This window comes from Ictidomys tridecemlineatus, chromosome 9 (genome assembly GCF_052094955.1).
Source record: "Ictidomys tridecemlineatus isolate mIctTri1 chromosome 9, mIctTri1.hap1, whole genome shotgun sequence".
NCBI lineage: Eukaryota > Metazoa > Chordata > Mammalia > Rodentia > Sciuridae > Ictidomys > Ictidomys tridecemlineatus.
In genome coordinates this window covers 148,539,973-148,566,941 of record NC_135485.1, presented here as the reverse complement: position 1 = coordinate 148,566,941, position 26,969 = coordinate 148,539,973, and the positions used below count along the sequence as shown (strand labels likewise).

The following is a 26,969-nucleotide window of genomic DNA, read 5'->3' as shown; positions in this document are numbered from 1 at the left end:
GGCTTCCGCAATCGGGTCCCCCCCCCACTCCCCGGAGTCCGCCATTTCTGCCATTTGTCTCCAAGTTTCACTCTCAAGCTTCGGAGTCCGGGTTGCTCTGCTGTGCGGGTTCTGAAGATCCTTAGGGAGCAAGCCTGGCTCCTGAGCACCAGGAAATGGTGAGTGTGCAGTGGCACCTGGAGCCTGGGCAGGGAGGCTGGGGAGGGAGGCTTGGAACCCGGGCACCGGCTGGGGCGGGACAGGAGATCGCAGACGGGGTCCGGCCGTCTCTGGAGCCTGGGCAGGGAGGCTGGGGAGGGAGGCTTGGAACCCGGGCACCGGCTGGGGCGGGACAGGAGCTCGCAGACGGGCCTCCGACCGTCTCTGGAGCCTGGGCAGGGAGGCTGGGGAGGGAGGCTTGGAACCCGGGCACCCGCTGGGGCGGCACAGGAGCTCTCAGACGGGCCTCCGGCCGTCTCTGGAGCCTGGGCAGGGAGGCTGGGGAGGGAGGCTTGGAACCCGGGCACCGGCTGGGGCGGGACAGGAGCTCGCAGACGGGACTCCGGCCGTCTCTGGAGCCTGGGCAGGGAGGCTGGGGAGGGAGGCTTGGAACCCGGGCACCGGCTGGGGCGGGACAGGAGCTCGCAGACGGGACTCCGGCCGTCTCTGGAACCTGCAAGCCTGAGCCCGCCATTGGGGCAGTATGCCCCCAGTCCTACCGGCCATCTAGGTGGAGAGATGACAGTGGCCGAGATCCATGGCCACCTTTCTGATCCTCGCAGGGCATCCTGTCTGGCAGGTGTGCGCCTGCAACCCAGACTCTTGACGAGCGCTGGTGACAGGTGGGACGATCCTCATGACCACATCTCCACCTGTTCTTTTCCTGCAGGAGAGAAGCTGTGTCTATAGGGACCTCACTGTGGTCTATAGGGACCTCAGCTCGTTTTCATTTTTTTTTTTTTTTTTTTTAGTTACTGAAAGTTGAACTGCGGGATATTATACTACTGAGCTATATATATCCCTGGTACTATTTACCTATTTGTTTGTTGAGACCGGTTTAGCTAAGCTGCTGAAATTGGCTTTGTTAGGGTTTGATTTATCTAGACTTTTCTATTGCAATTAAGTATATATTTTTACATACATATGGATTCATATATTGATTTTGCTAAATTGTGATTCCTTGATATTATGGTAATATAGTATAGTTTTATAATATACATGAATATCAGGTAATGATAAGTACTTATTTTACTTTTATAGTTGAAAAGTTTCTTGGCTAAAGTTATATATAACTTTGTGGATGAATTTTAGAACTTCATGCCTTGGTTAGTTATTTCATTAAAAGTAAAGAATGTTGAATTTTTTTTGTTATGGCATTATAGCTATACATAATATTGGGTTCATTTTGACTTAATTATACAAGTATGGAATAGAATTTGCTCCACTTCATTACCCAGTGATTCCCCTTTCCCTCTTCCCTTCCCTCTCTTCCATTTATTTATAGTTTTTAAAATTACTGCTTTATAGATACACATAAAGCTAGAATTTACTGTGATATATTCATATATGTAATAGCAATTTTGGTGGGAATATATTTTGTAGGTTAATTTGGGAAAAATTGTCATCTTTATAATGATGAGTTTTTTCATGTACACATGGATGTGTAATTGAGTCTCTGATGTAGTTGTGATGACTTTTGTTTTCTCATAAGTTATACATATTTTCTTTCTAAACATGTGTACATGTGAAATACACATGCATATATACAACTTAAATATGGTGTTTTACACTATTTTTTAAACTGGATAACTATGACCAAAAATGTGACTGGCCCCTAGTGACCATTTTTCCACAGGTTATTATTTATCTGTTCCAAGATGTGCATTCTCCTGAACCATCCCCCTGGGTTTCAGGTGTTCAGATGCGTGCTGTTGTGTTCTACATATTGTCATGGTCACATAAGCTGTGATCTCAGGAAGTCTATGATGGGGAGTATTGTTACATTCAGTAGCATACAGTTTCCACAAGCAGGTCATACTAACTTAAACTGCTCTTGAGTTTAATGAGTATTCATTTGTTTTACATCTTCATCAATATTTAATTTTGTCTGTGATGGGATTTTATTTTATATTTCTCTAATTTTTAAAGATGCTGAATTTTTTATGATTACTGAATACTTAGGTTATCTCCTGTATGAATTGGCAGTTCAAGGCTCTTCCCTGTATTTCTTTTGTGGTTTCTGGCTTCAAAAATAAGCAAATAAATCCAACAAGGCAGATAGAGTTTGATTTCAAGAAAAAACCAATAATTTTACTTTTAATTATTTAAAAAAAATCACCTTTTTTCTTCCCCTGAGTATATATTGTATGTTTCTTGTCTGCTTTATATTTAGAGGTTATTTCAAATAAAATTCTAGACCTTATCTTTAGAAATTCTATTCTTTTTCTTTTTTTCTTTCTTTTATTTTTATTTTTTTTGTGGTACTGAGGGTTGAACCCAGGGCTTTGTGCATGCAAGGCAAGTACTCGACCAACTGAGCTATACCCAGCCCTTATATTTGGAAATTCTAACAGGAAAAATAAATAAGGAAAATCTCCCTTCCCCTATGGCTGCAGGAAAATGAATATATTTCCTCAAAATTATTTAGTAAGTAAATAAATTATTGAATGACACATTTACTAAAACATCCACTCCTCTTCCTTGAAGGTCTTTTTTTTTTTTTTTCTTCTTGAATGTTTTTGACAGTGAATCATGCATTTTATTATCTGGATTTTGGAATTTACTACAAAATCATATTCGATAAGATTTGGCAAATCCTAGAAATATTCATCCAAACTTTATTGTTTACTGAATGATGTGCTTAGAGATAACTACCAAAGAACATATTTATTTTTTGAAATAGTTACCTCATTTTTCTTTCAATTTGTTATGAGCCTTTTGGATGTATTTCTTTTCTGAGTCAGACTCTGGTCCTGTGGTGTGCTTTTTTGCACCCTGAAAGCTCTAAGCATTTACCCTCATAAGGAATCTGGGTTGATAGTTGTGCTGGTGAAGAGTTCCTTAACCTTAAAGAAGGAAAAACATTTGTGTTGCTCCTGGGATGTCTTTTCTAGGCACTCTCTTCAAAATGGAGAGAAAATATTTCTCCAGACTGACATCCCCTAGATCAGGAGCAAACCAGCCTTTGAGGAGCTTTGAAGGGATTTCACACGGCTCCGTCTCTGGGTAGTTCTCTGTGTGCTACTGAGTTTCCATTTAATGTCCAGAAACCTGTGTTTTCTCATCTTTACAATGGGAATAATTTTAGGGGACACAGATGAATCATGCTCTTCATGGAGGCTGCTAATACATGTGTGTGCTGTGGCCCACGTCTGACAAACCACTGTGCAGATACTAATCGTTTAACCATTATCTGCCACTCACATGAATTTTCTTTCAAAAGGTTATAATAATCTTTTCACTGTAGACACCCATGTCATCCACATCCCCAAATATAAAAGGTTGAATCTTCTTTGTCTGAATTCCAGATTCCAATTCTCTTGTGTTCAAGGTGGCAAAACTTCATTGTGTTTCTCCTTGTCTTTTTACTTTGTGTTCCTGACAAAATATTTCTCTGCTTCATGCCTCTGTTACTGTTCATCTATGTTTAGAAAATGACATGGAAACCTTTATTATTTGCTGGTTGTAGAGGAAGGTTGAGAATACTTCTGGCTGCTGTCTGTCCTTGTTACAAATGGAACCAGGACTCTGCTGGGTCCTGGAAAGGGAGCCCCTTAACCAATCAGGTACATGAAAAGGTCTTGTTGATATGTTATATATAGGTATTACATATGTGCATATTACATATAATATGTACATATTTTATACACACACACACACACACATAGGTGCAGGTAAGTCTATTGAGTGCATTTCTTTTAGGTGAGGAATACAGTTCTTTACCAATATTTCTTCTCAGGTTCAAAAGAGAGATATTGCCCTGTGTGAGAGCAGGGAGTTTACCCAGAAAGTTTCCAGAAGTAGACATTTTCCCACCAAATGCTGGCCGTGGTCCATTCCATTCCATATATCAGACAGCAAGCAATATATATGTATATGTAAATGTAGTGTACAATATATAAGTGTATATATTACATAGTAGTATGTACACACTCATACATAGAAATCCTGCTTTTTTGAACAAATATCACTAACAACTCCTAAATTAATAAGAAAAAAAGAAAAGTTGTATGAGTCCTGTGGTGTAGTGGAGGTATTTGGGTTTCAAATTAGATGCAGTTTGTTTTTGTACTGGGATTGAAACCAGGGGCACTTAACTACCGAGGCACATCCCTAGCACATTTTCATATTTTCTTTAGTTTACAGGGTCTTGCTAAGTTGCTCAGTTTTGAACTTGCAATCCTACCTCAGCCTCCCAAGCTGCTGGGATCACAGGTGTGTGCCACATGCATGGCCACAAAATTCATCTTTTTTCTTAATATTTATTTTTCAGGTGTAGATGGTCACAACACAATGCCTTTATTTTTTTTTTAATGTGGTGCTGAGGATCAAACCCGGGTCCCACCCATGCTAGGAGAGCGCTCTGCCGCTGAGCCACAATCCCAGCCCCGCAACAAAATTCATCTTGATTCCAAGCCCCTTGCTTATTGAGGGGCTTTCATCATAGGAAGAAAAAAATGTAATGGACTGGCCATTGGGTCTAAGGCCAAATTGGAAAATTTTGCAAAATTGCAAAATACTTCATTAGTAATTATGGTCAGATATTGGTAATATTTACATAATGATTATGTTTCATAATGTTATTAAACTCAATTTCTACTGTTTATTGTTTTATGTGAACACTAGAAAATTTTTTAATTACCCTTGCACCACATATTAGTATTGATTATTGTTGCCTTAGGGTGATTCTTCCCAGGGCAGGGAAGTTAATGAAATTTTGCAGGATTTTCACTTTGTTATTTCCACCCATGAATAATACAAGACTTATATAATCCAGAAATTGAAAGGCCTTATATGCAAGGTTAAATACAAATGTCCTCCTGGCTGGGCTAGATCCCACATCTCTAAGGAAACCTTAACTTCAATTAGCTGCAGCCTGAGGATATGGATTTCAATTCCCAGCACCTCAGAAGAAAAAAGCTACAGGCAATGACCTGCCATTGTGACTTCATTTATTTCTGCATTTGATGTCACCTCCTGTCACTCAGAAGACTCACTAGGCTCAGTCTGAGCATGTGAAGAGGTAAGCCCTGTCCACTCAGGACCCCTTAGGTAAGCATTGTCCAATCCAGCACACAGCCAGTAAAGAGGAGCAGGTTCTGACCACCTGGCGTGGCTTTTCTCTCTGGAGCCACCAGTGTTGGTGTCCATCTCTAAGCTTCCTCTTTTATGTCAGGGGACCTGATTTGCTCTGATTTGCAGGTGCTGGAAGATCTATATGGAGAACACTGGGCCCCTCAAAATCTAGCAAATGGAGAATGTGCAGTGGCATCCTGAGGCAGGGGGTGAGGCTGTTTGAAATTGGCTGCCCCAATTATGGTGGGAACTGGCAGTTGTGGCCTGGAATCCTGTGGTAGTCTCTAGTGTCTGCAGGCCTGGGTCTTCCTCTGGGGAAGTTTAGCCCTGAATCCCCACTGGTCAGTCAAATGGGCTTATATCAGCAGTGGACTCTGGAAGTCCTGTCCTATCCCTGCAGATTATCTTCAGCCCCTGCCTGAAGTCCTATCTGAGCACATATGTACCAGCATTCCAGCACCTTCCCGGATGGTGGGGGATTGTGGAGTGGAACGATAATATCATGGTGATACTGGCTTCATAGAATAAATTTGGGAGGGTTTTTATTTTTCTATATCAAGGAATAACTTGAGAAGCATTCTGTTAATTTCTTCTGATTATCTGATGGAATTCAGTATTGAATTCACTTGTCCAGAAGTTTTTGTGTTGGAAGGCTTGGTATTAGTGCTTCAGTTACATTGCTTTTTATTGTTATTTTAGGTTTTCAATATCCACTTTGTTCATTTTGGGTAGGTCATAGGTACCTAGAAATTTAACCATTTCTTTTAGATTTTCCAATTATTAGAATATGAGTTTTCAAAATAATTCCCTGATAATCCTCTAAATTGCATTGGTTTATGTGATAATGTGAGCTCTTTCATCTCTAATTTTATGTTGAGTTTTCTCTTTTCTTTGAGTTGTTTGTCTAAGGGTTTATTCATGTTGTTTATTGTGTCAAAGAATTGACTAGTTTTTTTCATCAATCCTTTATATTCTTTTATTCTTTATTTCATTAATTTCATCTCTGGTTCATATTCTTGTGCTCATTTGGGGAATAATTTGTTGTTGTTGTTATAAGACTGGGAGACTGATATGTAAATTATTTGATTTGAATCTTTCTGGTATTTTATTTAGGAACACAACTGCATTTTCCTTTTAGAACTGCCTTTAGAGTATCCCAGAAATTTTGGTACATTGTATTTCTGTTGGTTGATTCTAAGATTTTTATCTCCTGGTTTTTATGACATACACTCAAAAGTGTGTGATTCAATCTCCATATGATTGTATACTAGCTTAATTTTTCTTGCTGTGGATTTTAGGCTATAATTATCTGATAAGATACAAGGCATTGATTCCACTTTTCTCTATTTGGTAGGACTTTATTTGTGGCCATAAATATGATTTATTTTGGAGAGAGTTCCATGAGCAGGTGAAAATAAGTGTGATCAGCTATTGTTACTCATAAGTGTGATCATCTATTGTTACTCAAAATATCTTATAGATCCTTATTATTTCCATTTTATCTATAGTATGATTGAATGCAAGCCATTTGTTTTCTTTAAAATCAGGATTGATTTTGTAATTGAACAGTAGATATGGTCGTGTTAAATCAGTTTCATATGATTGTAGGGAAGGCAAATGGATACAGAAGCGAAGTGCAGAGGCAAGTGCAGAGGCAAAAGCAAAAACTGCTCACCTTAGATGCCAGCTTTATTTATATCAATAGATGACTTTAGGTCATTGGCTTCATTAGTACACATTGTTCATAGTCAGGTTACAGACTTAGCAACATTATGCAGCTCATCTCTCAGTTACATAATAAGTTGCAATGTGCAATGTTAGGAGCTTTGTGTAGCTCTCAAGAGAATCCATTGTAAAAAGTTACTGTTATGTTGGCAGCTTTAGGCTCAGTGAAACATTGTGGTGTCCAACAAGAGAGATCCTTTATTTCTAGGAAGTGCTTGAGATCAAAGTCAAGGCTGATAGACTAGCACAGAGCCTCCTCATAAAGGACATTACCATAGCAGCTAGGCATTGCACATGTATTAGTTATCTGACTAGTTCCAGGGAGTAACTGCAGAGCATTCTAAGGGTTGGAAACAGGGTGCCAGTTATCCCCCAGGAGTTTGCTCACCAGAGGAATGCTTCCCTGTATATTTCCACAGTCAGAATCCCTACAGATATCATAGTGAACTTGGAATAAAACTGTGGAAAACCTGTGGGAGTTGGATTTTGAAATAGTGATGTTGGTAATAAAATGATCAGGTAGCTATCTAAATTGGATTTTTGTCATGAGCATATGTCTACAGTATTCATAAGGACAATCTAAAAATAACATGTTAGATATCTTCTTTATGTTCTACTTATTAGTCAGGTTTCATTTTTCTATTATTTATTGCCAATATGGCTCATTTCTCATGCAGGTGACTGTCCCTTTTGTACAGTTGCTTCTGTATTAGTACAGGAATATCAGATGTAGGTTTTGTTTGTTTTTCCCAGCACAGTCTTGTGTCTAGGTGTGGTAGATACAAAAGTAGGGCTTATGTACTAGTGTAGATTGGAGCCATTGCAAGACTGAGGAGACTATAAAGTCCAGAGTACTGAATACATGGTGAAATTGATGACACTGATCATCAGGGAAACAAGGTTTGATTTTGAGTTAGATACACAGGCAATTATAAAAGACATATGTGTAAAATAGTACAAGATTGTGGTTGACCACATGGAATTCTTAGCATGTGTATTGAAGATAATAATAACAAGAATAATAATGATGATGATGATTATAATAATAGGATATTACTTAAGATATGAGAAAAAATCATTTTAATAATAATAATGGTATAAAACAATAAAACAATAAATATAAGAAAGAGTGAGATTAGATTATTTAACAGAAAGAAATAATCAAGATTAGAAATATACATTTGTGCTGGAGATGGGACTCCATGGTAGAGAAGTTGCCTTGCTTGTGCAAGAACCCAGGTTTAATTCTTACCACTACAAAAAAATTTTTTTAAAGGAATTTTTTTCTTAGAGCATTATAGTTATACATATTAATTGTGTTTATTTTGACAAAATCATACAAGGTTCAATTTGATTTGCTCTCTTTCAATCCTCATTACCTTCTTTTATCTCTATCCTCCCTCCCAATATTCTCCCATCATCATGCCCACCCACAAGAATAGGATCCTAATTAGAATACAATATATCCCATGCTTGCATAATTTCATCACAATGGATTCTACTGTCGTGTAGAACTAAGAAGAACCAATAAAATTAAATAAAACATGAAATTGTTTGAAGAGTGAGATAATTTTATGCTGTTAGAAACATCACATATTATATACATGTATCCCAAAATTTTTATTGCATAAATATGTACAATTTTTATTTTACTATTAAAAATAAGTTTAAATTTAAAAAACAAAAATATTCAAACAAGATTGTTGTTTCTATTTGTTATTTTAATAATATACATAAATACCATAAAATATTTGAATTCAAATTCAATATTTACTAAAGTAAATATTTCCTTTAGTTTTCTACCTTATTGCATTTCAAAAGTTTGTCTTATACCACTGGTATTGGAATCACTAGAGAGGTTGCTACATATTCAGAAAACTCAGTTCCATCCCAGAACTATTGAATCATATTCGGCATTTTAGTAAATCTCTGATTCATGGTTATGCAATTAAAATTGAGAATTCCCCTTCTTAATCATCATAACTTTCTCATCTGAGAGATATATACAACTTAGATTATGATATAAAATAACAAATGTATATTCTTGTGTTGATGCCTGAATTTTTATATTTTATTTCATAAAAGTGGAACATATACACTCTTTTTGGACTTATGTCACTTTTTCTTCAGAGGTAGATAATGGTATCACTGTGTTTAAAAGTATCTTTATAAATTTAATTAAAGTCATCACTTACATGAGAGTCTTTTTACAAACTCTCATCTCAACTTTAATTAGATCACAAACTCTGTGGATTATCATTTGGTCAATGTGCTATTTATTTACCTATTCTTGTTTCAGGAACTGTTGACATTCAGGGATGTGGCCATTGATTTCACTGAAGAGGAGTGGGAATGCCTGCAGCCTGCTCAGCAAAAATTATATAGAGATGTAATGTTAGAGAACTACAGAAACATGGTCTTCCTGGGTATGTATAACTTCCATTCAGAATTCTTAATTATTGTTATTTAATTTTCTTCCCTTGCAGAATATCTTCTGGGAACGTCTCTGCAAGAATGAGTTTTAGATTTGTGCTTTCAAGAAAAAGGCATTGTTTGGTACAGATAAGTGTTAATGATATTCCTTTGAGTCTTTAATCTCTTCTTTTCTTGGTTAGTTATATATTCTTCACTTTACACAACGGTACTTAGACAAATTCAGTGATGTAAAATATTGTGGCCTACACATAGCATTGGACACATTGAGAGGCCCAAATGTCAAGGAGGACGTCAAACTTCAAATGTTCATGGAAAAGTTATCCACCAGAAAATATTTTTTTAGAAGCTTAGGTTTATTTCTCTTGAACACAAATGCTCTATGTTTATCATGCTTTCAAATTCTTTAAAGTCTCCTTTTTTCTCCAGTGATGTACCAAGTACATTCAAATTAACCACCAAACTCCCCTTAGCTTATGAGGATCAGCATGGTCTAAAAGATATACCATTATTTGTGGGTCTCTAGGAAATTGATGCACATTTTTGGAGAACTTTAGGTCAAACCATTGTAATAAACTAATATTATAAAGCAGTCTCTCTAATAATATTCATATATGTATTTATTAAAATTTTATTATTAGAGCTCTAAAATACTTTAATGGATTTTCTGTGAAGTGAATCAAGGTTTTCAATGAATGCTCTTTTGGGGTCTGTAGTCACAGTTGCAAAATGTAGTTATATAAAAGGGCTTGTAAAATAGTATATCTGTGGTTATATACAATTTTGTTGGTTAAATTTTCTTTTTCTTCCATTTTATTGAATAGGTTTTATGTTGTGGAGTAGATTTTCTCACATAATTTGGTTCTGCTTTATTTTATCCATTTTTTATGATTAGATGGCAATTTCCATTATTTCACAAATTAGGACAATGTAAGTTGAAATTAAGATATTCATGATCCTTGTTTCTATTGCCAATAAAATTACATGTGCTTTTACTTGCTTGCATAAATATTATTCCCTTTTAATGACATTTATATTTTATCTGAATTAGTTTTTCATCCTCCCTATGTACAGAGTAATGTAAATTTTGTATATGTTAATGTAATGGGGATAAAACCAGGCATGAACTAGTAATGAGCTGTGCCCCAGTCCCTTTCTATTTATGTTTGGAGGAAGGTTCTCACTAAATTACTGATGATGGTTTTGAAATTGCAATCTTCCTGCCTCAGAATTCCTAGTACCTGGATTACATGCATGTGTGTGTATGTGTGTGTTTGTGTGTATAATGACATTTTTAAGGTAGCTTTAAAATATTTTGCAATTATTTTTATATTTTATGTGTTGTTTGAAATTTTAATCAAAACCACAAAACAAAACTTGCTGTCCACCATATCAAGTATATTGTTCAGTAATGTTAATTCAAATTTTTATGTAATATATCTGTAGAAAGTTTACATCTCAAAAATCAATACATAAATTCTAATGTAAACAAAGGCTCATTTCTATCTTCTCCCCTCAGTAATGCCATTCTCATTTCAGTTCAGAAAGTTTTTGTTTGTATGTTTGTTTTTGTTTTGTTTTAGGCATCTTATATAAGTAGAATTCTGCCATATTTTTCTTTTTGGTAGGGACTTATTTCAGTTAACCTAATATACTGAAGATTTATCCTGATGATAGATTTCGCAAAAATTTATGGATTTTTTAACATGAAAAATATTCTCTAGTTTCTATATTACAAATTGCCTCATCCACTTATTTCAAGGAATATTTGGTGTGCTTTCTCATGGTAGCTCTTTTAGGTAATACTGTAACAAACAATGGCATGCAAATGTTTTAATTTGCTACATATGCAAGAGATTATTACACTCCCAATTTAATGTGCCTATCTGTTTAACTTGATGTCAGTACTACCCATTGAATATTGTAACTTATAATGTTTTTAAGTCATGACACAACATTCTCCCAATTTTGTTTATATTTTGAAATTTTGGGGGCTTTTCATACAACTTGAGATTCCATAAAATTTCTGGAATATGTTTTTCTGTTTGCAAAAGGAAATGGGAGTTTGATAGATATTTACATGAAGTCTCCAGCTAACTGAGGTGTACAAAGGTCTTTTTTTATCTTTCATTTCTGGAACAAGACCATGTTCAAGATTCTTCAAGCAATTGCCACATATTTCTAGATTTTTGAGCATCCCTTCCACTTTTGATTTCTAACTTTATGCTATGATATTTACAAAATAATTTTACTATTTTCATACCTATTAACCTTTGTTTTATTCCTTACCAGTTGGTCAATCCAGTTTAATATTCTATTTGCTATTGAGAACATTTAGTATATGTTTAAAGTATTTTTCAAAGGTTTTGTTTTGTGATTACCATTTTGTTTGACTTTTTCTTACAGTAAATGGGGATTAGTGTCTCCTAGTATTATAGTGTTGCTTTCTATTTCTGTATTTACTTTTTTTAATTTTACCTTTTTAATGTCTGAGAAGACTTGAAAATATATCTATTCTCATGGCAGTATTCTAGGGAAAAGTTATTTTTATCTTTGTATAATCTACTTTGCCTCTTTTTAATTTTTTTAATTTAGAATATATTTTATGCCATATAACTTCTTGTTTTAAATGGTTTCTGTATTATAATTTGGCAATCCCAGCTTTTTTTTTTTTTTTGGTCACTTTTGTATGTAACACTCATATTTTTTTGCTTTCATCGACTTCTTTCCTTAGATTTAGGGTTCCCTGTAGATTATATACAATTAAATTTCTTTCAGATTTATTATTTTTTATTTTTTGAAATTTTTATTTGTTCTTTTTAACTATACCATAGTAGATAAATGTATTTTGACATATTTTACATACATGGAATATAACTTTTCATTCTTGTGGTTGTACAAAATGTGGAGTTACACTGGTTGTGTATTAATATATGAATATAGAAAAATTCTGATTCATTATTCTTTCTTATTCCCATCCCACTCCCTTCCCTTCATTCCCCTTTTCTTATCCAAAATGAACTTCTATTTTTGCCCACCTTCTTGTGTATAAGCATCTGCATATCAGAGATAACATTCAGTCTTATGAAGTAATATTTTACTTCCTCTATATTTAACACACAACAGTCACTTCTAAACATCTATACAGACTAGATTTTTCAATTAAGGACTCAATTTGTCTCCTACATACATGACAGTCTTGAATAAATTGCACATATGTAACAATAGTCCTAATTTGAAAATGTCTTCAAAATATGATCATTCTGGCCCTTCCCCAACCCTGTGAACTCTAATGATCACATTTTTAGAAGACAATTCTTCCCAAGAATTTTAACACAAAACATACAAAATTTGTTTACTAATTATACTTTTGTCATACACTGGCAACCTCTTTAACAGCTAGAAAAGCTAGATGTAGATTAGGACTTGTTGGTCCTTTATATACACTAAGTACACAGCACAGTAAAACAAAACCCACAGACATAGGAACAGTGGTTACTCTTGTCTCACTGTAAGCACACTGGCATGGTACTCCAGAGAATCAGCACACAATATGTATTACTCAACAGGGGTTTTGGCTATTTCCCCACCCGCAAAAAAACATTTCATATGAATTTTAAAAAAAATTTATACAATGTGTTATATTTTACCACTTCTACTTTTGACATATATTAAGTACTTTAGAACATCTAGAAAGTCTAGATATTTCTTTTAAAAAGTACTTAGCATTAGTAATTAGTACTTAGTAATGAGGAGTAAAATACACATACAAAATAATGGTTATAATAAATGAAAAATTTCTTTTACATATAACCAGTCTGGCACAGGACAATTTCTTCTTGTGGTCCAAGTCTTCGTAATGTCTTCTAACCCACTGAAAAAAATGTGGATAACTGCCACTGCTAGATGTGGTCTAAAAACTCCATTTCAGGGCTGGGAATGTGGTTCAGGCGGTAGCGTGCTCGTCTGGCATGCGTGCGGCCCGGGTTCGATCCCCAGCACCACATACCAACAATGATGTTGTGCCGCCGAGAACTAAGAAATAAATATTAAAAAAATTCCTCTCTCTCTCTCTCTCTCTCTCTCTCTCTCTCTCTCTCCCCTCTCTCACTCTTAAAAAAAAAAAAAAAAAAACTCCATTTCAAGGTCAATTCCAGAAGATGTTTCTGATTTTTTAAAACAAATGGCCATTTTCAAGACATTATTATGTAACTCTATTATATGTTGTCAAACTATTTACATTTAGAATGCCCAGATGTGTGGCCTGGGGATGTGGCTCAAGCAGTGATGCGCTTGCCTGGCATGCACAGGGCGCTGGGCTCGATCCTCAGCACCACATAAAATAAAATACAGATGTTGTGTCCACCAAAAACTGAAAAATTCTATCTATATCTCTCTTCTCTCTCTCTCTCTCAAAAAAAAAAAATGAATGTCCAGATGTGGCAAAAGTTTTAAAAGTTTGAGAACAGCTTTTTCATATTATATACACAGGCCTTGTACAACAGGCCCGTGAATCTACCTGAAGTGTGGTAGACATTTTCAATTGATCGAATATAGTATGTTACCCTACAGTTTCTCTCTTTGGTTGAATAACACCAAATACCCAAGGGTGTCCACCCTTCCACCCATCATGCTCCAGGGCTTCACTCAATTCCAGGGTGGATAAGGCCTTTGTTTGCCTTGTCAGGACAAGTTGTGTTCTCGTGGAGCCCTCCTGGAGTGGTCACTGAGAGCCCTCGTCTGTGCTGATTGGCTGCAGAATCCATCATCCACTCACCTTCTTAGGCCCTCAAAGCCCCCGATGGCCTCTAGGCATTTGGTTGGCCACCATTCTTCTTGACATGCTATGCTCCCACCATACAGAGTGGCCATTTTCTCAGTGCTGGCTTTGCCTAGGATGGACAGGATTGGGCCAGGAGATTTGGCAGCCCAGAGATCCTGGGTCTGAGGTTCTGTAGATCATTGCCATTATCAGGTCATCCAGGCAGGGGGACAGGCTCTCAGATTCCTCACAGCCTTGGCCAACCAGTGGACAGTAACACTGGGAGCTCCAGGGGTCTGCAGGGCAGAAACTGTAGGCTTTCCTGGGCTCCCCAGCTCCTCACTAGCCTGGGGCTAGAGCACCCCTGAGCACCCTAGGGAGCAGGCCATGCTCCATTTTGTACAACACTCTGTGGAATTAATTCAGCAATTCCTTTTTCCTTTTTAGATCTAATTTTGTTAGTAAAGCTTTTCCTTTTGATTTGTGGCTTGTAATAATGCATTAATAATCAAATGAATTTTTAAAAGTGAAGAACTTGCTACTGTTACTTTGAAAGTTGTTTTCTATATTTCTTATAATTGTTTTTCCTACTTTGCTTAATGCTTTAACCTGTGGCTTGTCACTTTTCATAGTGGCATACTTGAATTTCTCTACCACTTTCCTTTACATATTCTATAGGTTTTTAATTTTGCACAGGATCTCACTATGTTGCTAAAACTGGACTTGAGCTTATGGTCTTTCTGCTCAGCCTCTCCCAGATTGCTAAGATTACAGCTTTACACACCATGAATGCCTCTTTCAGACATTTTTTTTTTCTTGAGGAATTATTCACATTCACAATTTCTGCTTATTTATATTAACAATCTTTGTCTAAATTTAGTTATCTAATCTCCCTTCAATGTTTACTTAGTGTAGTTTGGGTAATTTATGACTCTCACTATCCTAATGTTCAATTCCTAATGTTTTGGGGTTTTTGTTATTGTTGTTGTTGTTGTTGTTGTTACTTTGATTAAACCACGGTTTCCTTTATCTTTATGTGCTGTACTATTGTTAATTGATTTGTCCATTAAAAAAAAACAGACAATAGTAGATTATATATTCCTTGTGGAAAATAGTTTTAAAATAAATTTTAAAAGGCAAGTATAGTGCTACAAGCTTGTAATCATAGCTAATTGGAGGCCATGCAAAAGATTTCAATTTTGAGGCAAGTCACAGAAATTTAGGAACATCATGTCTGAAACAATTTTAAAAGCTGTGTTGTAGTTTAGTAGTATAGAACCCTTGGGCTTAATCCCAAGCACAACACATAAATAATTAAAAGTAGAATGACCTCATGATACAGAAAACATTGTTCTCAATATTCAAGATATGGTCTCAAGATATGATCTCATCAATATTCAAGATATGGTCTCAAGATATGATCTCATCAATGATCAAGTTAGTAAAATTGTGGTATTTATATGCCATTGCTATTTAGATATAAAAATATCTTGCCATTTAAAGGAACATAGGATGAATATGCAGGACTTTGCATTAAGTGAAATAAGGCAGATACAGAAAGTCAGTTGCAGGAAAATTTGACTAACATGTGGAAGTCAGAAATCCACAGAGTAAAATTGTGGTGACCAGGTACTGTGTTTTGTGGAGTGTTGGCATATTGTTAGTCAAAGTTTAGAAATTTTTATTTGAATGGGCATAAGAAGGTCAAGAGTATTTTTTTATCACATGGTGAGTATGTTATGTTCTTAGTAAGTACTAATAGAATGAATGCAATACTTTGTAAGCACAAAACTGATAAATATATGAAATAATGCATGTAGTAATTCACTTCATTTAGTCATTTCGCTTTATATGTATATACCTTAAAATACCATGATATAATTAGCAAATACACAAAGTTGAATTTTTCAATAAAACAAATCAGCAAATAACACAAATTAAAAAACATAAAAAACAACTTTTTAGTTTTGAGTGCCATGTTGGCTTCATCCAAATAATATGGATGTAGGCTGTGTAAGGTTTTTATTCCCTCCCAAACTAGTTTTCATGGAGAATTTTCTAGACATATGTGTGTATTTTTCTTATTAAAAAATTTGTCCTTATTTTTTTAAGAGTCCATAGTCTCTTTGCTCTTGTTGGATAACTGTGGTATTATCATCCAAAATCTATCTGTTATTTCCAGATCTCTCTGTCATGGTAGATGGAAAGTAGTTTTCAAACACTTCAAGAAAGCCACAAATGCTTGTGTGTCTTTTATATTTTTCTTATTCTACTGAGAATGAAGGTTGGTGGTGGATTTTTTCTAATTGCACAATGCTATATTGTGGAGAAGCTGTATTTGGAAAAATTTACATTTTTTTCTCTCTATTATTCTCCTTAGTAATATACTCATCTTGGATACTATGATCTCTACAATAGTTTGAGTAATTTTCACAAGGTAATTTTTGTTTGTACATTTTTACTTATATATTTCTGGAGTAATGATGACCTTCGATTTACTAATATGCTATCCCACTGATTTCCTTACATTGTGATAATTTCATATCTTATCTATGAAAAATATATTCATCCCAGTCTAGTAAGTAAAATAATTTCTATATTGGTTTATTTCAGGCATGGCTTCTCATTATATGCAAGAATTTTCACAAGAACAGGGCATAAAACATATATTTCAAAAAGTAATAAATGGAAAATATGGAAATTATGAACTTGACGATTCACAACAAAGAAAAATATGGAAAATTGTAAGTGAGAATGAACATCAGACATTATATTATCAAAAGTCAGCCCTTATTCACAACCATAGAATTCATATTGAAGAGAAGCCCTACAAATTTAAAGAATGTGAGAAAGTTTTTAATGAAAAATCTCACCTTATTTGCCATCAGAGAATTCACACTGGAAAGAAGCCCTACCAATGTAAAGAATGTGGTAAAGCATTCATTAAAAAAACACACCTTATTCACCACCAGAAAATTCATACTGGAGAGAAGCCCTACAAATGTACAGAATGTAGCAAATCTTTCATTAAAAAAATGCACCTTATTTATCATAGCAGAATTCATACTGGTGAGAAGCTCTACAAATGTACAGAATGTGACAAAGCTTTTAGTAAAAAATCAAGACTTATTCGCCACCAGCGAATTCATACTGGAGAGAATCCCTACCAATGCAAAGTATGTGACAAAGCTTTTAATCGAAAAAGTAGCTTTATTCGCCACAGCAGAATTCATACTGGAGAGAAGCCCTACAAATGTAAAGAATGTGACAAAGCTTTTAATGACAAATCAAACCTTACTTACCACAGCAAAATTCATACTGGTGAGAATCCCTACAAATGTAAAGAATGTGGCAAAGATTTTATTAAAAAAGCATACCTAATTCCCCACCTGAGGATTCATACTGGAGAGAAGCCCTACAAATGTACAGAATGTGACAAAGCTTTTAATGAAAAATCAAGCCTTGTTTGCCACAGCAGACTTCATACTGGAGAGCAGCCCTACAAATGTACAGAATGTGACAAAGGTTTTAGCAAAAAATCAAGCCTTGTTCGCCATCAGAGAATTCATAGTGGAGAGAAGCCCTATCAATGCAAAGTATGTGGCAAAGCTTTTAATCGAAAAACTAGCCTTATTTATCACAGCAGAATTCATACTGGAGAGAAGCCCTACAAATGTGAAGAATGTGGCAAAGTTTATAGTCAAAAATCAGCCCTTAATTACCACAGCAGAATTCATATTGGAGAGGCTTACAAATGCAAAGAATGTGGCAAAACTTTTAATCATCCATCAAACCTTACTAGACATCAGAGAATTCATATTTGAGATGAGATCTACAAATGATAACATTATGCCGTTTCTTCAAGGGTGGGTCAAAATTTATTCCACACCAGAGCAATTGCAGCAGAGAAAAATTAGTCAAATGAAAAACTGTGACAATGTAAAAATGTCTCTAACAGTTGGTCACCCCTTACTCAGCACCTGAGAAAACATACTAGTAGGAGAGAGTATGAGTGGAAAAAATTGTTTTAAAACTCATAGCCATTGCTCAGACACTATTGAACTTTGGAGAATTCATAGTGCTTAGCAATCTTAAAAAGTTAAATAATGTTCCCAAGCCTTTATTTAAATTTCAAATTTATTGAACATCTGAAACCTTATACCTGTAGTGAAGGTTAAACAGCATTTGTCCAAAATATGTGTTGTATATAACAGCAAAATATTTACAATAAAAAAACTTGACAAGTATAAAAGAAGTATAGTAAAGTCCTTATCCATACCTCATAACTTGATATATTTGAGAGTCAGTAAAAGAGAAAATCATTTAAATATAGAAAATGAGCAACTGGCTTCAACATTTGCTTAAAATTTATTAATTATTATTAGGAGATATGGAGAAATAAGAAAATCATTGTAAATATTATACATCCAGAATGCAAATAGCTCATCTTTGAAAGGATACACATTTCTTATAAATCAAAGATTACTGAATATTTGTACTTTTGAATACTGGAAAAAAAATTATAAGAAACAATTATAAGAGGCTTTACATTAAATTTTAATGTTTTAAACTTTATTTATTGTACTGTGGGTTAAATTAAAGGATGCTTAACCACTGAGCCACATTCCCAGTCTTCCCCCCTGGCCCTTTTAAATTTTGAAGCAGGGTCTGCTAAGTTGCCTAAAACCTCATTAAGTTGCTAAGGCTGACTTTGAACTTGTGAAAATTTTTCCTCAGCTTGCCAATGTGCTTGGGTTACAGGCACGGACCACCATGGCCAGTTTACAGTGCATTTTTACCTATATTCACACTATGTATGCAACATGTTAATGAATATAAGTGAATGTTAATATGTTAACACTGTCATGTATTGAATCATGTCATTATCTCAAAGATATCACAGTTTTCCACTTGACTAAGGGATTTATGTAGCAGACATACTATTGGGAAAATAGTACTGTAACATCTCTTAATTATTTAACACATTAATCAAACTTATTTGGGAAATATAATTTGCATAAATCAAATTGTTATAGTTTTTCTGTTTGTGTTTGTGGAGATATTAAGAGAGTTATAAGAATGATATTGAGATATGAAAATGAGCCCTAGATCTTTATATTTTGAATTACAATATTAATATCTTACCTTATAGAATGACAGTACTCCTAAAGGCTGGGCATCTCTGGAAAGTCATAAAATCTCCCAATCAGGTGAATTATGAACACCCCAGAGACTAGGATCCTACAGTGCATATTTTGTTTAGAGGAGTCATTGAAGAGAGAGAGATTCTCAGTGCTTGCATGGGAAATCCTGTGGTCAACAAGAAACTGGCCTATCATGGCTCTTGGCATGTTCGGTAGAGAAAAAAGACTGAGGAAGACAAGCATTCCTCATAAACTAAATAAGAGTAACTCCTGACTGGCCTCCAAAAATTTAGAAAAACAGCCCAGAATAGGACCACCTGTTTAGTCTTGGACACCCCACAAGGAAATATGACCAGAAAAAAAGTTTAAAATTACATAGACATTTTAAACTCCTACAATTTATTTTATTAGGTATCTTTTGATTTTAGAGACCTCTTTTATTCTACTTTATAATATATAAGGGCTATTACAGATTGTAGGATAGATAGTATATGGCATGCTTTCCCAGTACATCTGTACATCTCAGTCCTTATATTGTAAACTAAACCTGTCCCTTTTTAGGTCTTACAGGTACAGTAGCACATGTCTCCACACAGAAACACAAAATTTGATTCAAATGAACACCAAAAACACACAAAAATTATCCTATACTTCCTCCATGTGTTAGCACTGTGGGTCAACAAAACACCCACAAACTTTGATTTCATTTAAATTAACTTGGATATAAAACATTGCAATCTAATTATAACTTTTCTGGGCAAGAGAACTGTGGAAATAGTAATAATGTGTGTGTAATTTTTTAAAAATTTATTAATTTATTTGTTTGTTCAAATTTGTTATCCATAACAGCAGAATGCATTTCAGTTCTTAGTACACAAATGGAGTACAATTTTTCATTTCTCTGGTTGTGTACAAAGTAGAGTCACATCATTCGTGTCTTTATACAAGTATCTGGGGTAATGATCTCCATCTCATTCCACCATCTTTTCTATCCCCATGCCCCCCCTTCCCCTCCTTCCCCTTTGCCCCATTTGAACTTCCTCCATTTCTCCCATGCTCTCCCATCCCCATTATGGATCAGCATACACTTATCAGAGAAAACATTTGGCCTGTGGTTTTTTTGAGATTGGTTTACTTTACTTAGCATGACATTCTCCATCCATTTACCTGCAAATGCCATGATTTTATTCTCTTTTAATGCTAAATAATATTCCACTGTGTATATATACCACAATTTCTTTATCCACTCATCTATTGAATGACATCTGGGTTAGTCCCACAATTTAGCTATTGTGAATTGTGCTGCTATAAACACTTGATGTGGCTACCTCCCTGTAGTATGCTATTTTTAAGTCCTTTGGGTATAAACTAAGGAGTATGCTAGCTGGGCCAAATGGTGGTTTCATTCCCAGTTTTCCAAAGATTCTCCATATTGCTTTTCATATTGGTTGCACCAATTTGCAGTCCCACCAGCAATGTATGAATGTGCCTTTACCCCCACATCCTCACCAACACTATTTGTTCTTTGTATTCTTAATAGCTGCCATTCTGGCTGGAGTGAGGGAAAATCTTAGAGTAGTTTTGATTTTCATTTCTCTAATTGCTAGAGATGTTGAACTTTTTAAAATATATTTGTTAATCAATTGTATATCATCTTTTGAGAAGTATCTGTTCAGTTCTTTAGTCCATTTATTGATTGGTTCATTTGTTTTTTAGTGTTAAGATTTTTATGTTCTTTATATATCCTGGATATTAGTTCTCTATCTGATGTGCAAGTGGTAAGAAATTGCTCTCATTCTGTAAGCTTTCTGTTCACCTCACTGATTGTTTTCTTTGCTAGAAGAAGATTTTCAGTTTGAATTCATTCCATTTATTGATTCTTGATTTTATTTCTAGTGCTTTAGGAGTCTTGTAAGGAAGTAGTGGCCTAATCTGGCATGATAAAGATTTGGGCCTACTTTTTCTTCTATAAGACACAGGGTCTCTGACCTAATTCTAGGTCTTTGATCCACTTTGAGTTGAGTTTTGTGCATGGTGAGAGATAGAGGTTTAATTTCATTTTGCTGCATATGGATTTCCAGTTTTCCCAGCACTGATTGTTGAAGAGGCTATCTTTTCCCCAATATATGTTTTTGGCACCTTTGTCTAGTGTGAGATAACTGTATTTATGTGGATTTGTCTCTGTGTCCTCTGTTCTGTACCATTGATTTACAAGTCTATTTTGGTGTGATTACATGCTGTTTTTCTTACTACTGCACTGTAATATAGTTTAACGAATGGTATTGTGATGCCACCTGCCTCACTTCTTCACTTTTCTTGTTAAGGATTTCTTTGACTATTCTGGGTCTCTTATTTTTCCAGATGAATTTCATGATTGCTTTTTCTATTTCTATAAGGAATGTCATTGGGATTTTGATTGAAATTGCATTAAGTTTGTATAGTGCTTTTGGTGGTATGGTCATTTTGACAATATTAATTCTGCCTGTTCAAGAACAAGGGAGATCTTTCTATGTTCTAAGGTCTTCTTTAATTTTTTTTCTTTAGCATTCTGTAATTTTCATTATAAACATCATTTACCTCTTTCGTTAAATTGATTCCCCGGGTTTTGTTTGTTTTGAGGCTATTATAAATGGGGTAGTTTTTCTAGTTTCTCTTTCAGTGGATTTGTTACTGGTGTATATAAATGCATTTTTTATGGATCTTAATTTTATATCCTGCTATTTTGCTAAATTCATTTATTAGTTCTAGAAGTTTTCTGGTGGAATTTTTCAAATCCTATTAGAATCATATCATTGGCAAATAGTGATAGTTTGCTTCTTTTCCTATCCATATCCTTTAATTTCTTTCATCTGACTAATTCCTCTGGCTAGAGTTTCAAGAACTATGTTAAATAGAGGTGGTAGAAAAGGGCATCCCTGCCTTGTTCCAGTTTTTAGAGGGAATGCTTTCAATCTTTCTCCATTTAGAATGATGTTGGCCTTAGGCTTAGCATAGATAGCTTTTACAATATTGAGATACGTTCTTATTATTTTATTTTTTCTAGTGTTTTGAAAGTGAAGCAGTGCTGTATTTTGTTGAATGCTTTTTCTGCATCTATTGAGATGATCATTACAATTCTTGTCTTTAAGTCCATTGATGTCATAAATTACATTTATTGATTTTCATATGTTGAATCAAGCTTTAATCCCAGGGATGAACCCCACTTGATAGTGGTGTACTATCTTGCTAATATGTTTTTGCTTTCAATTTGCCAGAATTTTATTGAGAATTTTTGCATCTGTGTTCATAAGAGATATTAATCTGAAGTTTTCTTTCCTTGATATGTTTTTGCCTGGTTTTAGAACTGGTGATATTGACCTCATAGAATGAGTTTGGAAGTGTTCTCTCTTTTTTCTATTTCATGGAATAATTTGAGGAGTATTAGTATTAGTTCTTCTCTGAAGGTCTTGTAGAACTCAGCTCTGAATCCATCTAGTCTTGGGCTTTTCTTGGTTGGTAGGCTTTTGATGGCATCTTCTATATCATTGCTTGAAACTGATTTAACTTGTGTATAATGTCCTGATTTAGTTTATGTAAATCATATGACTCTAGAAATTTGTTGATGTCTTCAATATTTTCTATTTTACTGGAGTACAAATTTTTTAAATAATTTCTAATTATCTTCTGAATTTCTGTAGTATCTGTCATGATATTTTCTTTTGTATCACAGGTTTTAGTAATTTGAGTTTTCTCCTTCTATTCATTAGCATGGCTGAGGGTTTATAAATTTTACTTATTTTTTCAAAGAACCAACTTTTCATTTTGTCAATTTTTAAAAATTGTTTCTTTTGTTTCAATTTCATTGATTTCAACCTTGATTTTAATTATCCCCTGTCTTTTATTGCTTTGGGTGTTGTTTTATTCTTTTTCTAGGGCTTTGAGGTGTAATGTTAGGTGATTTGTTTGTTGATATTTTTCTTCTTTTAAGGAATAAACTTAATGAACTTTCCTCTTACTACTTAATGAACTTTCCTCTTACTACTGCCTTCATAGTGTCCCAAAGATTTTGATATGTTATATCATTGTTCTTATTTATCTCTAGGAATTTTTTAATCTTCTCTTTGATGTCTTCTGCAACCCATTCTTCATTTAATTACATATTATTTAGTCTCCAGGTGTTGGAGTAGCTTCTATTGTTTGTTTGTTTTGTTGATTTGTAATTTCATTACATTATGATCTGATAGAATGCTGGGTACTATCCCTATGTTTTTGTATTTGCTAAGAGTTGCTTTGTGGCATAATATGTGGTCTATTTTCGAGAAGGATCTATGTGCTGTTGAAAAGCAAGTATATTCACTCATTTATGGATAAAATATTCTATATATCTGTTATGTCTAAGTTATTGGTTGTATTATTGAGTTCTATACTTTTTTTGTTTAGCTTTTGTCTTGAAGACCTATCCAGTGGTGAAAGAGGTATGTTAAAGTCACCCAGTATTGTTGTGTTGTGGTCTGTTTGACTCTTGAAATTGAGAAGAGTTTGTTTGATGAATGTAGATGCCCCATTGTTTGGGGCACATATACTTATAATTGTTATGTCTTTTTGATGGATAGTTTCTTTAAGCCATATGAAATGACCTTCTTTATCCCTTTTGGGTAACTTTGGCTTGACATCTACTTTATTTGATATGAGGATGGAAACCCCTGCTTGCTTACACAGTCCATGTGAGTGGTATGTTTTGTCCCAACCTTTCATCTTCAGTCTGGATTTCTTTTCTTATGAGATGAGTCTCTTGAAGACAGCATATTGTTGGGTCTTTTTTTTTTTTTTAAATCCAATCTGCCAGTATATGTCTCTTGATTGATAAGTTTAGGCCATTAACATTCAGGGTTTTTATTGAGACCTAGTTTGTGTTCCTGGTCATTTTTGTATTTTAATTTAACTTGATTTCTCATTTGATTGATTTTTTTCTTTAGTGTAATACCTCCCTTTGTTGATTTTCTTTTTTTTATTTCCTCCTCATGAAATATTTTGCCACAGATGTTCTGTAGTGCAGGCTCTCTAGTTGTAAATTCTTTTAACTTTTGTATATCATGGAATGTTTTTATTTAATCATCAAATCTAAAGCTTAATTTTATTGGATATAAGATTCTTCATTGGCATCCATTTTCTTTCAGAGCTTGGTATATGTTGTTTCAGGATCTTCTAGCTTTCGGGGTCTGGCTTGAAAACTCTGCAAAGATTATAATTGGTTTTCCCCTATATGTAATCTGATTCCTTTCTCTTGCGGCTTTTAAAATTTTCTCCTTATTCTGTATGCTGGGCATTTTCATTATAATGTGACTTTGTGTAGATCTGTTGTGATTTTGCACATTTGGTGTTCTTTAAGTCTCTTGTATTTGATTTTCCAATTTATTCATCATGTTTGGAAAAATTTTTAGTCAGAAATTTTTCATTGAATAGATTGTTATTTCATTGAATAGATTGTTTTTGGTTTGTAAGTCTATGCCTTTCTCTATTCCAATAATTTCAAATTTGGTCTTTTTATGATATCCCATAATTCTTGAATGTTCTGCTTATGGTTTTTTGCCATTTTCACTGTGTGGTTGACTTTATTTTAAGGATTATATACTTTGTCTTCATTGTCTGAGGTTCTGTCTTCTGACTGATTTAATCTGTTGGTGATGATTTCTATTGAGTTTTTAATTTGGTTTATGTTTTCTTCATTTCAAGGATTTCTGTTTGTTTTGTTTTGTTTTTCAGAATCTCTATCTCCATATTAATGTAATGCCTTGCTTCTATATTGCTTATGTAGCTCTTTATCAAAATGATCTTTAATGCCTGTATTTGCACTCTTATATCATTCTTTAATTCAAGGAACATTTTAATCACGTACACCCTGAACTCCTTCTCTGACATTTCTTCTTCTGTGCTGGCCATGGATTCTAATAATGTAGTATCTTGGTTTGTTTGGGGTACTTTCTTCCTTTTTTTTTTTTTTTTCCATGTTGGTCTTGTGTCTTCCCTTCTAGCACTGTGGATCTTAGGTGTTAAAGTTTTTACCCTATAGATTTATACTGTCCCTGTAGGGTTTCAGTACTTGTCCTTTAAGGGGCAGGTCAATATTAACAGATCCCAATTCAAACAATACACAGCCTTAAACCAAATAGCTCCTATTAAGACATTTATGTTTTTGTTACAATATACAGAAATGGTGAGTTCACTTATTATCTACAATATAAACAGTAGGTTTGCAAAAGGGTCTATAGGTTTTTTTAAAATTTTTTTTAATTTTTTTAAGTTGTAGATAGACACAATATCTTTCTTTCTTTCTTCCTTTCTTCTTTCTTTCTTTCTTCTTTCTTTTTCTTTCTTTCTATGTGGTGCTTAGGATCAAACCCAGTGCCTCACATGTTCAAGGCAAACACTCTATCACTGAGCTACAACCCCAGCCCAAGGGTCTACAGTTTCTGATGGTGGACAAAGAGAGAACTGGGGGTGGGGTGTAGGATAAGATGGTAAGATAGTGGGAGGTGAAGATACAGAGGTACTAGATTTTAGGAAGCATGAAAAAGGAATTGAAAGAAGTTGGCTGTTAGCAGGAGAAAAGAGAGAAAGTGATTTGGGGAAGACAGGTAAGTGGGAAGATAATAGAAAGAGTACCCCCCCCCAAAAAAAACCCAAACAAACAAAAATTAAGAAATATAAAAAATATAAAAATAAGATATAAAAGAATATACAACACAACTGTAATATACTATTCTGACATCACAGTCCTCAGTAACCTAATCCATGAAAAGTATTTGGGCAAAAAAGAGAGAGAGGAAAGAAAAAAAAGAAGAAAAATCCTGAAAAAAAAATAAAGATTTTTTTTCTATTGGAGTTTTGTATCTTTCCTGCTTCCCTTCGTATCCAGTGAGAGGGGTTGTCTGCTGGTTGCTGGTATCTTCACCCTCAGGATGGTGAAGGTTATCAGGGAGGGAGGGTTGGTCTTGGAGGTGGGGTATAGCACTTTCCAGTCCTTGTTGGAAGATTGCACCCCAAAGATATCCTTTGGGGCCTGCACCTGATCTTTTCTTCTTATCTTGCCTGTAGATCTCATAATTCCTGATCTCTACTTTAGCCTTTAAACTGTATCTCAATCACCTCCTCCCTTTCTACTTCTCAATCAGGAACCTCTCTGGAGTTTTTGTGAGCTGCACTCTGGGGCCTGTGCACCTTTCTCAGAGAGCTCTTTTGAATCAGGAAGGTCAGGACTAGTCTTTGCAAGCTATATACTGGCCACATAGCTGCAAGTGCTGTGCCAGGTTAGTGGCTAAAGGGGAGAAGGAGGAGTTGGAGTACTATAAATACTTGATATTGCTTTTAGGCTCCAGCCAGTTTCCCAAGCTGAGAGTTTCCCCAACTAAAGATGGCAACAAAAGTGTCCCAAGCTGGAGGTGTCTGCTTTCAGAGTTGGGGTGTTGGGTCGAGTTGGGCTGAGTAGTGGCATTGGGTGGCATGTTAGAAGTTGTAGCTCTGTGGCATGCAGTGTTGTGGTTGGCAGCTTTCTCCAAATGCTGTTCTGTGTGAGGGTAGAATATTATATTATTATTATAATATATAGTATAATATAGTATAATATATAATATTATATTATTATTTTTGTGACT

At 34.9% G+C, this 26,969-nt stretch overlaps 1 protein-coding gene across 1 annotated transcript; it reads left to right on the top strand.

The window, feature by feature from the left end:
- Nucleotides 1–26,199, top strand: LOC101956634 (uncharacterized). The gene is made up of 3 exons (XM_013365711.4): nt 1–158; nt 9,299–9,425; nt 16,808–26,199. Exons 1-3 carry the CDS (start codon nt 156–158, stop codon nt 18,016–18,018), a joined length of 1,341 nt encoding a protein of 446 aa, XP_013221165.1. The 5' UTR covers nt 1–155; the 3' UTR covers nt 18,019–26,199.
- Nucleotides 26,200–26,969: the final 770 nt, after the last annotated feature.

Bases quoted from the DNA above. Each gene is read 5' to 3' on its own strand.
- LOC101956634 (XM_013365711.4), top strand. The intron at 9,426-16,807 runs GTATGTATAACT...GGTTTATTTCAG, and splicing joins CAGAAACATGGTCTTCCTGG to GCATGGCTTCTCATTATATG.